Source organism: Lepidothrix coronata, unplaced genomic scaffold (assembly GCF_001604755.1).
Source record: "Lepidothrix coronata isolate B3197 unplaced genomic scaffold, Lepidothrix_coronata-1.0 Scaffold310, whole genome shotgun sequence".
NCBI lineage: Eukaryota > Metazoa > Chordata > Aves > Passeriformes > Pipridae > Lepidothrix > Lepidothrix coronata.
The window spans coordinates 436,149-446,666 of record NW_016690490.1 but is presented as its reverse complement, the minus strand read 5'-3'; the positions used below and the strand labels follow the sequence as shown (position 1 = coordinate 446,666).

The 10,518-nt window shown below is 41.0% G+C and overlaps 1 protein-coding gene across 1 annotated transcript in view; it reads right to left on the bottom strand.

The window, feature by feature from the left end:
- Positions 1-256: 256 nt before the first annotated feature.
- PANX1 (pannexin 1) overlaps positions 257-10,518 on the bottom strand; it is a 20,964-nt gene continuing 10,702 nt past the window's right edge. Inside the window, exons 2-4 of the mRNA XM_017837781.1 lie at positions 6,556-6,779; positions 4,392-5,062; positions 257-2,667 (exon numbers count right to left, since the gene is read on the bottom strand). Coding sequence (XP_017693270.1) covers positions 2,582-2,667; positions 4,392-5,062; positions 6,556-6,779 — 981 coding nt within the window. The 3' untranslated portion in view covers positions 257-2,581. The remainder of the gene's footprint in view (positions 2,668-4,391; positions 5,063-6,555; positions 6,780-10,518) is intronic.

The following is a 10,518-nucleotide window of genomic DNA, read 5'->3' as shown; positions in this document are numbered from 1 at the left end:
AAAACAGAAAGATACAGCTGAAAAGTGCAATGCTGAAACTGTGGCCAATTATTAGACAGTAACTCACACAATGGGTAATCTATTTATCATGTGCTGACATTTTCTCAATAGTTTTTAAAGGTTAAATAGATTTTGAACCCATTCATGTTGCTCTGACAATTTTATGAGAATACAGAATTTTAACTACTGTCCAAATGTTTGCTCAGGTTTTAGCATCAGATCACATGTTTTGTACTACATGTTTTCAGATGGTGACACATGACTGTTCCTGGAACCTTCAGTCACTTATGCTGCTGTAGTTCACAGAACTGATTTATTTAAATAACCAAGGAGAATTTATATGTATTTTATTGAGCACTTTAGGAGACAACAAGAGATTCACTGCAGCAAGTCATATTTTTAAATACAAAAGGGGAATTAGTAAAAAGTTAAGTACATATCCAACTTGAAACATGAACACATGGCTTTCAGGAGCTTTGAATTTTAAAGACTGAGAACTCTACTTACATCGAACAGTTCAAATACATCCACATCACAAAATCTTATTATTGCACTATAGCTCCTTGTCCAAAACACACAATGCACAACGTGCACTTGCATTGCCCATATATGAAGGACCATCAGCAACACATCAGCACAGCCACAAAGAATCTAGAAAAGGTCAGAGGGGTTGTAGGTTTGCTGTCAGAAGTATGGCAAAAAAATTCAGCAGTTTGGACCACCACTATCCAACACAAGCCCTGTTTCTTGCTGGTAATGCAACAGACATTAGGATTGCAGCTGTGCTGCTCTCCTGTGCAGAGGTAGCATAATACTATGGCTTTAAAGATTTATTTTAAAATAAGGCTTGTCTTAGCTAAAAGCCATATAATAACTGAAAAGTTCTTGTAATGCTAGCCCAAAGTATAGTATGGCAGCACTTTTGGATCCACTTGTTCAACAACAGCTGCTGAATTCAAGTAGGTGCACACTCTTTGAAAGAGTTTTGTGCAAAAATGGTAACACCAATCACTTCTGCTTTTCCCTCATCCACAGCCACATGCAGAATGCTAGCAGACAAAATCACAACAGTGGGTGACACAGAGGAACTGGAACAGGGACATCCTATCTAGCTATAAAAGAAGTCCTACTTCTGGGCAGGTTAAAAAGACAACTTGGAAGAGGTGAAAGGCAAATAATTTCAGTTACATGGACAATACAGAAAAACAAATCAGCATATAACATTTGTGAAACATACACACTTGCTACTGCAGTGCTTCACCCCCCACCCACCTTATCTTGTATCTAAAATTTCAAGCCAAAGGTCATTTTAATACTCATTGAAGGTTGAGATCCTGGGCCCAAGGGACAACATTAAAGCTGAATACTGCTTTCTCCAAAGAGTCCAATAACAAACCAGGAGAGTCTTCCAGTTTAAAAACACTCCCCCTTATCTGTTCCAATCCACTTCAGCATCTTATCTTTAATACAGTGACATGGTGTGTGGGAAGAACCACCTTTCATCGTATTTACATCTACCTCACCATGGCTATCAGGTGTTTGGCTCTGCTGAGGCATTCAGGTGCTACTGTAATACGAGTAAGTCTGTCTTCTCAAGCATGGCTTGGAAAACAGCAAAACTAATATTGCATTTGATACTACAAACACGTCGAAAAAGCTTCCACGCATAAAACCACTACAAAACAACTTCAACAAAGCATTACAAAAATGGAACCAACTTCACTGATCTTCAGTCCAAAACGCCAAGGCAGATTTGTTAGACACTAAGACCAAAACAACTAAGACAGAGAAATTAAACTAATGTTTAGCTTACATATCAGTACATTTTGTAAAAAAAGGTGTTAAGACATTATTAATTTATTAACGCATGGAAAATTCAAAATCCCTAATGTTTACAGTACTCCCTTATTCTAAGCCTGTTTGTAGTTTCTTTTCCACCAGTGACACGTACTTAATGCCAGACATGAATGTTGGTATGACTAACCAAGACATCTCAGGCTGCAGAGCAACCTCTACTTTTTCCATGAAGACACAGCCAATATCAGTGGCCAGCCACCACCTGGTACAGATTAACTAGACTCACTAAGAAACCCCATCTCCCAACCCCCTTTTCCAGGGCAGAGAGCCCAAAGTCACCTTACTTAAACCCCAGAACTGAGATGGCCACTCCCAGCAGACCAACACTTCAGGATGCAACGTGGCCATCTCTTTTTGTTACATGCAGGGTTACGTTTGCCATCCCTGTACAGTGTGGTGTGAGCTTTTTCCAGCTGCCAGCTTCGACTGCATTCAATGCACGTCACTTGTCACTCAGGAGAGAAATCTTTTATTCTTATTGCTCCTTGGGTGTGGTTTGTTTAGGGTCTTTTTTAATAAATAATGAAAGTCTACAACCTGCTTTTTCAGACATATGACTCCTGAATATATATCAAGTAGTCTGTAAACCAGTTTGGCCTCTGGGGAACTGTCAGGCGATGGAGACAGTCGCATTCAAAGAGCAGCACCTTGTGTTGAGCACAGCAGAGGCAGAGGAGGAGCCTTCCCAAAGAACAGAGCTCCTGCCACCTGCAGCAGGGAAGCATCAGCATGAAGAATCTATAAGTCTCTGGCGAAGTCTTTTGTCTTCTCTCGGATTCACATTGCCACTTGCATTATGGTCTGTCAAAACTACAGAGAAAGTAAAACTTTAGAAGTGAATGAGCTATAAAACCACTCAAGATCTTCTTGTGTACAAAGGAACTGCCACCAAGCTGGTCCTGCACTGCTGGCTGTCCAGTGCTGCCTTCAGCTGCCCCTGGCTGTCTCGATGTGGCACCCAGCTGCAGGATGCCCTGTACATCTCTAGCCCAGAGAGCATCTACCACTCTTTTGTTAACACTGTTTTGTTGATTACTAATTAAAACATGCTGATGCCACAGAAGAAAATCTGATGAGCCACGGGTGAAGCCTTGATGATGGGTGGTGAAGCCTGCAGCTGCCCCCAGGCAGAAGAAGGCTGCACTAGCTGGTCATGAAACAGCAGCTTCTTTCTGCAATGCATTTTAACAGAGCTACAACCATGAGTTTGTTCTGTTCTAGACAAAAGTCTTACAAGTGTTTTTTGTGAGATGAAAATGGTCTCAAAAGCTCTGCTTTCAGCTAAAAATGAGTAGGATTTTCTATTAACTTTCTCAGTTCCTTGAGCAGAGACCTCCACCTTGGGCTCTTACATTCTCCTACCAAAACCCACCCACCTTTCATAAAGGGACACATTTACAAGAAAAACTATACACTGTCAGAATTACTCCCAACTGCTGTACTAGAGCTGGTTGCCAGAAATGCTTCTTTTGGTTCGAAAATAATTCTGCTTATTTAAATTGACTTCTCCTCCAGATCTCAGCCTACCAGAACTTCTTGACCTAAGTACAGAGGAGCAGTCAGCACCTGAGTACTGATGCTTCTTTTTTATTAAGTGCAGGGCAGACTTTCTCAAGAGAAAATAGATTTTTTTCCTGCCTTTGAAACAGCTCTTTAATTTGCCCCCAGCATTATGCTCACCTACTCAGGTCAGCCGCCAAACATTTTAAGGCATTATCACTTCAAGGAGAGAAGGACTTTGTAAAACTTTTTGGTTTATGCCTCTCCCTGGATATTTGGCTTCTCTAATTCTGCACTTGAGGATGGAACTGGAATCACAATTAAGATATGCCACACTTTTTAGGATAGAATCCTAGACTATATCTTATATAGGAGTGATTGCTCAGAGCCTATCGTGTCTGTGAACTGGTGGGATATTCAGAAAATCTTTGCACCAATTCAGATTGACTCTGACCATTTTGGCAAAAATCACTTTACATGCAGTATTCCTCGCTCTCTGTGTAAGACAGAACAGGAGCGTGTTCACTGGCCACAGTCCCACTTCCCTTCTTTTGTCATCTATTCTTCTGCCAGCAGCATTTCTGAGCATCAGACTTATTTTTACATTCACCTAAGTCTTCTGCCAAAGCCTGAATGAGAAGCAGAAGCAGCAGTTACTACACTTCGGAGCTAATTTCTGAAAAAAAAAAAAAAAAGTCCTGAAACCACCAACTTTCTTACTGGAGCTTCTTCAAGCACAACCTACTGTAGACCAATCTAGTGCTCTTCTACGGTGCAGGGGGTTGTAAGAAGTTCAAGTTCAGACAGCTGAAGCCTCTTGGTGCTCGAGCAGATGTGTTAGCAAGGACCAACAACTTAACAGACACTTCAGGGTCTAGCCTGTGTCACTGACTTGCAACACCACAATCTTCTGGCACAGATGTGAGGTTATAGGAGTTATACTGCAGACAATATAGCAAGGACTAGGTGGGCCCATTGTCTTACAGAATATTTTAAAATGTTTTTGGTAGGAATACATATCTAGATCGGCTTACCTTGTAGCTCTGTTGCATCTTTTTCCAGCTCTTCTGTAGTTGTTTCCTCAGGCTTCTCCAACTCAGCTGTCCCTGGCTTCCCATCTATGGTATCAGTCTTAATAGTACCAAGGTTTACCAAAAGCTGCATGATATCAAATTTCTCAGAAACTGCAATGTTCTCCAGCACTTTGAGGCATTTAAATGATTTAAGTTCACTCACATTTTCCTCAAGAAAGAGGAGGTAAAGGCTTAAGTCATCAAAACACTTTGACTTAAGTTTCAGAACATCAAAAGTTGGCAGGATTTCATACACTTTGAGAATACCTGAATTCCACCTCCATGGGACAAACATTGCATACACTACCAGTGGCATCACTAGTAGATAGACTATCAGGTTAATATAGCTGAGTACCTTGAAGACACCAACAGCAATAAGCTTGCACTGAACCACTTCTGGAACAGTTGTGTCATTCTTTAAGATCCCAGTTTTGATAGTGCAGAGAAACTCATCACTCAGAGAGGAGAGACTAATGTAGTAGGCCAGGTAGAGACATGCAATGAAAATAATTACTAATGTGAGTAAACGGCAGGTAATATATTTAATTATTAAACATCTGGAATTCTTCTTCGTCTTCAGGTACTGCTCCACAATTGGATATTTGAAGTAGCTTTCAGATATTTCCCACAAACTGGAAAAGAGAGAAAAAAACACCAAATCATACAGAGCAGATGCTGCAGCATTCACCTACCTCAAACATCAATAAAATCTAGTAATCTAAAATAAACACAAGATTGAAATCCCTCTTAAAATCATAGAATCACAGAATGGTTTGGATTGGAAGAGTTCTTTAGAAATCATACACTTCCAACCAAGCCTCACCCCCTTGCCATGGGCAGGGACACCATCCATTACACCAGGTTGCTTGACGCCTCATCCAACCTGGCCTTGAGCACTTCCAGAGATGGGGCATCCACAACTTCTCTGGGCAACATGTGCCAGCCTCGCCACTCTCACAGGGTTTTTCACAGGTTTCTCACAGAATTTTTTCCCAATATCTAATCTAAACCTGCCTTCTTTCTGTTTAAAGCCATTCCGCCTTATCTTGTCACTACACACCCTTCTAAAAACTCCCTCTCCAGCATTTTTGTAGATCCCCTCTAGGTACTGGAAGGCTGCAATATGCTCTCTCCAGATCCTTCTTTTCTCCAGGTACAACAACCCCAGCTTTCTCAGCTTGTCTTTATAGGAGAGGTGTTCCAGCTCTCTAATCATCTTGGTGACCCTCTCTGGACCTGCTCCAACAGGTCCACATCCACTTTTGGGGTAAATCAAGGGTAGTTTTATTCAAGTCAGTAGAAGACCAACAGAATAGCAAATAAATGAAGAATATTGTCACTCTAGTACAGAAAAGTCACTTAAGAGACAAAAGAGCTCAAACATTAGAAAACTGAAAAAGAGTATAGACTTCATGGCAAAAAAATATTTTTGTTCTTTTCCAATACAAAACAAGTCTAGTAAGCAAATCAATGAGGAAAATCAGACTTCCCAAGCACTTGTTCAATAATAGAACACTGGAAGGCTTCTCACTTGTTAAGATCTAACTCCACACTTTAAAGAATGGACCTAAGTCCCTAGTATAACCCCCATACGCAGAGAGAAACAGGTACCCTGATGTAGAAGGAAGCAGAAACTGCATCTGATCAGAACAGAGCACCAGTTTGATCAGAGAGGGGAGAAGTTGCTTTTGGTATTTAGTTTTTATTGTTTTTTAATTTGATCAGAAGCTTTGCAGACCTAGATCTTAAAGGACCGGAGATGACAAGTAACTGACTCACAGTGTGCAAGAACATTAAGAACTGAGGACTGCAGCATCTCTGTTTTCTTACACTGCGGTGGGTAAAACTACTTAACACCTACTACAACTAAAGAAATCAGAACACTTCAGGTCGTTAGTAATCTGAAAAGCTCATTACATGTTTTTTTTGAAAAAAAAAAAGTTATAAGCTCCAGCTCCAAGTGCCCACAGTAATCATTTCAGGTATCTTCTTTTCTTTTTAACCAAATTTAAGTATGTCAGGTCACCATTCAAACCTTTGCAATAAATTTCTAAGAGAGTACAGACATCACATCTGTTAAGAACTTGAGGAAAAGAGCAAAGAAAGCTAAGCCCCAACATCTTACCTCTGTGTCAAGTTCTCATTAACAGCTGGAACCAAGTCAGTAGGATCCCTGGGGTCTCCACTGCGAATGCTGTTAGCAGCTTTGATTGCCCTGTTATAGGCTTTGTCAAGTTCTTCCATAATAAATTTCAGGTCTGAGGAAAGGTGAGGTGCTGCAGTGAAGCGCCAGAACAAACATGGTAGATACAGCAGGATAGCGACGAGCAGAAGGATGTATGGGAAGAACTGAAGGGAGAAAAAAATCCTCATTAAGCTTCACCTGTATACAAAATAAGTCAGCCAATCATTCCCTATAAGTATTAAGTTCCCTATAAGCCTACTAAATTCCCTTACATTTTATTTAAATCCTTCTAGTAAAACCCACTTTTGTGGGTTTTGGGATATGCAGGGAAGCAAAGTCTCTTTCCAGACAGCTCCAGTGACCTTGCTGCCGCTTAGAGTTCCCCCCCACAAAAAGCAGACAAACAAAAAACCACACCAAACAAACACACAAACATATTCAGAACTGCACTGCTCAAGCTGACATTGAGAAACACAGCACTAACCTGGGCAACAACAAACAGCAAAGCAAAGCAGCTATCAGAGAGGCTGACTGGAAGAAGAGGATAGTGTCACACCCCCTCCCAGACATGTCATTACTGTTCATAGCAATTAGAATGCTCCAAACACCAGCAAAATCTCTCCTGCTTTCCATTAGCTGTCAGGAGGTTAATGAATAGACCCATAATAGCTCTGCATCTGCCTGCAAACATGTCTGTTTAGAGTGCATGATGTACAATAATTGTAAAGGATGTAAGTTTGGCTGCAATATTACAGAGTATTTCTTTTCAGGTAACTCCTAAATGGAAACCAACATACAGCACCAGAATCATCTGGTGTTAATGCAGCACTGAGAAGTCAGCCTTTACACAGTCCCCATGGCTTAGGGAAAGGGCTGAAGCAGGTATAAAATACAAGTTTTAAGTCTTTCCATCTTCCTTCTACTCATAAGCAAGTAGGAGGTTTTTATCATGAGATTTTAACTCTAGTTCCCTCCAGATGCTGGAAAGATGGTATTTTCTATCTACTGTGACATTAAATTCAAGGTGTACAATCATACATAACATTACCCTTACAGAGACATGATGTAAGATCTGGTTAGACAAGCAGTTAGTTAATGAAATGTACTGCAAATTTGGCCAAACTCTTAATTCATTACATTCAGCTTTTGATAACAAGCACACTGAACTCAAATGTAGCATGAGTTCCGAAGGAATTTTAAATTAGTTCTGGTGAATAAATGTGAAAGAGATGTAAGGCATCTTAAGTGTTACAGCCATGTGCACATGCACAGTCATTGAAAAAGCCAGTGGAGAACTTTAGAGGAAACTTGGACTGAAGTCATTAATCAGTGCCAGCGGAAAAGCTCCACTTACATTTGTAGGTATTTAACAAGATGAGAATCTGAACCTAATATTATTGTGTTAACTTGTATTTGCATTAATGAAGAAAGATTAAAGTTTTGCATGCACAAAATAGGTAATTTTATGTTACTGAACATTTTATTCAGGAAAGTTACTTCTAATATAATCTACCATTAAAGCTAAATCCTGTGTTATTATTGATAGTAGGAATGCATGTGATGTATTAGATCATAAATAAAAACTGACTTCTCCTAGCCCCAGCAGCCCATAAAAACTGTCCAGAGCTCTGCCCCCACTACCACCTCTCTTTCCTCTTTGCACACAGCAGATAACCTCAGATCATTTTCTTTTTTTCCAGGTCCAGCCTTTCCAATTGAGATGTAAAGCTCTGGCATGTCCAGCATGTTTTTAGAAACATCTCATCAACTCAAGCCCAACAGCACAAGAATCTGCTCTCCTTATTTATCCCTGTGGACAATGCCACCGGGTCTCAGAGGTCTGAGTTCTGGATGCCTTGGCCTACCCACAGCTTTTTGGTTGCATGTCCAGGCTCTGTCAGTTCTCTGAATTCTGTACTATGTAGAAATTGCTGCAAAGCCTGTTTGACTACACTTACTTCTGTGTCATACACCTCCGAGCTCCCTTCCACTGGTACCAGGTAGGGAAAGAAACAATGAAGAAACATGTGACTTGGTAAGGAGCAACCAAAGCCCCTTACATTGGTTTATACCACCTGGCTTTACTACTCACTCAAAATTTTACAGGCATAGGAGATTTATGAATTTCCTTTCTGATCCTCAAAAGTGGAAATGCCACTAGTGGTATCCCATTAATCCTTGAGACTTCTTTACCCCAAGTCCTACAAGACATGTGGCAAGAGGCAAGATAGTTTACACGTTGAAGTCACAGCCCCAAACCTCCATTGTCCCAGTCTCCATCTCTTCCTTTATACCTTGAAAGACTGTGGGTACACTCTGCACTTGTGTAGCAAATTGGCATCAGCCCTCTTGTTCTGACCTAGATGTCCTCCAGTCCCCCCATCTCCTCTACCTCATTGGGCTGTTGCCTTAAGAAAACCTGCCTCTGCCATCTTCTCTTGCACATCCTCCTCTCCCCAACTCCTTCACCACTGCCTCCTCACCTAGAAGCATCACACCACTGGGGCAAAGGCACATTTGCCATGCATTTGCTGGGCTTCCCGTTGCCATGTTCTCATCACTCCCAAAGCTGTAGCTTATGGCAGCATGAGAAAACACTATGCAGCTCTGTTCTGAATGGTCTCAAAACCAGAGCAGCAGCGTGACCATTAGTCCAGCTCTTTTTGTTTGGAAACAAAAGCCTGTATTTGTCAGCCCTTCCATAGCACTTGACGCACGACTCCATCCTTCTCGGATTCTGGCTTTTTTGAAAATGAAAGATACGCTTGTTCTATTTGTTAACACTAGGCTTAGATAACTAGCAAATTGTTTTGAATCATTAAAAATTAAGGCCTTGAACCAACAGGCAGAAGTGAAAATGCAAATTTATCTGGCATGAGTCCTAGGTTTCAGAGCAACAGACTCAGATTATCCAGCTCGTCTGACTACATTTTACAGTCACACATAATGACTTGCCATTTTAAGAAGAGGACTCCATGGTATTCATGCACAGATGACCATATGCCACCCACTTTTCTTTTATGGTTTATAGTTTTAAGGTTTATTTGCTTCCAAGGCACCAAATACACAAGGAGAAAAAGCTACTTCAATCCTGGGTAGTTTGCAGGATTGAAGTTAAATGGGAAGTGCCACCAACTAAGTACTGTGTGGTCAAAGATATGACAAAGAAAGATACTAGCCTAGAAGTAAAACTCAGTTTTTCCTTTGCTGTGTAGTTATCAAGTTCCTTTTCAACAGAAAGTTCACAATGGTATGAGACTGCATAACTGAAGAAAGGTCCTCTGAAAGCAGATTACAACAGACACATTAGAATAGATAAAACATCAAATGGCTCAAAATGCTCCTTTCTGAACTTCATTAGTGAAAGTACATTGAGGGCTACAACACATCTTCAACTTGGATGTTCAGTCTTCACTGCCACCCAGCTGCAAAGAGAAAAGGACAGGCAAGAGCCCATCGAGTTTGGCGCTCAAAAACAGAGTAGCAAAGCTTCAACTAAGCTAATCTGAGATTCTGGAAGGTACCAGATACAGCTATTGTTTGATTAACATTCAGTATGAGACAGACAAAATGAGTGGCACACACACCAGGGACTTGAATGGCAGTCCCCCATGTGTTTTCTGGTAAGTATTGCTGAGCTGAAAGCTAAAGATGATGGAAGCAGGTTCTCCTGCCTTGCTTGACCCTTAGTCTGACAGCACACTGGGTGGGACAGCAGGTTCCCGAGGAAGCAGAACACTAGGAAGCCAATAGGTTTGCTGCCCCTTATTCTGTACTGCTGCAGTTCATTTCACAAGCCTTTGAGCTGAGTGTACGTTATAGGCAGTTTAAGTAAATTTGTTAGTAACCAGCTCACTGTTCAGCCAGAACATATGCATGGGTATAGAAGAAGTGTTCCAGTAA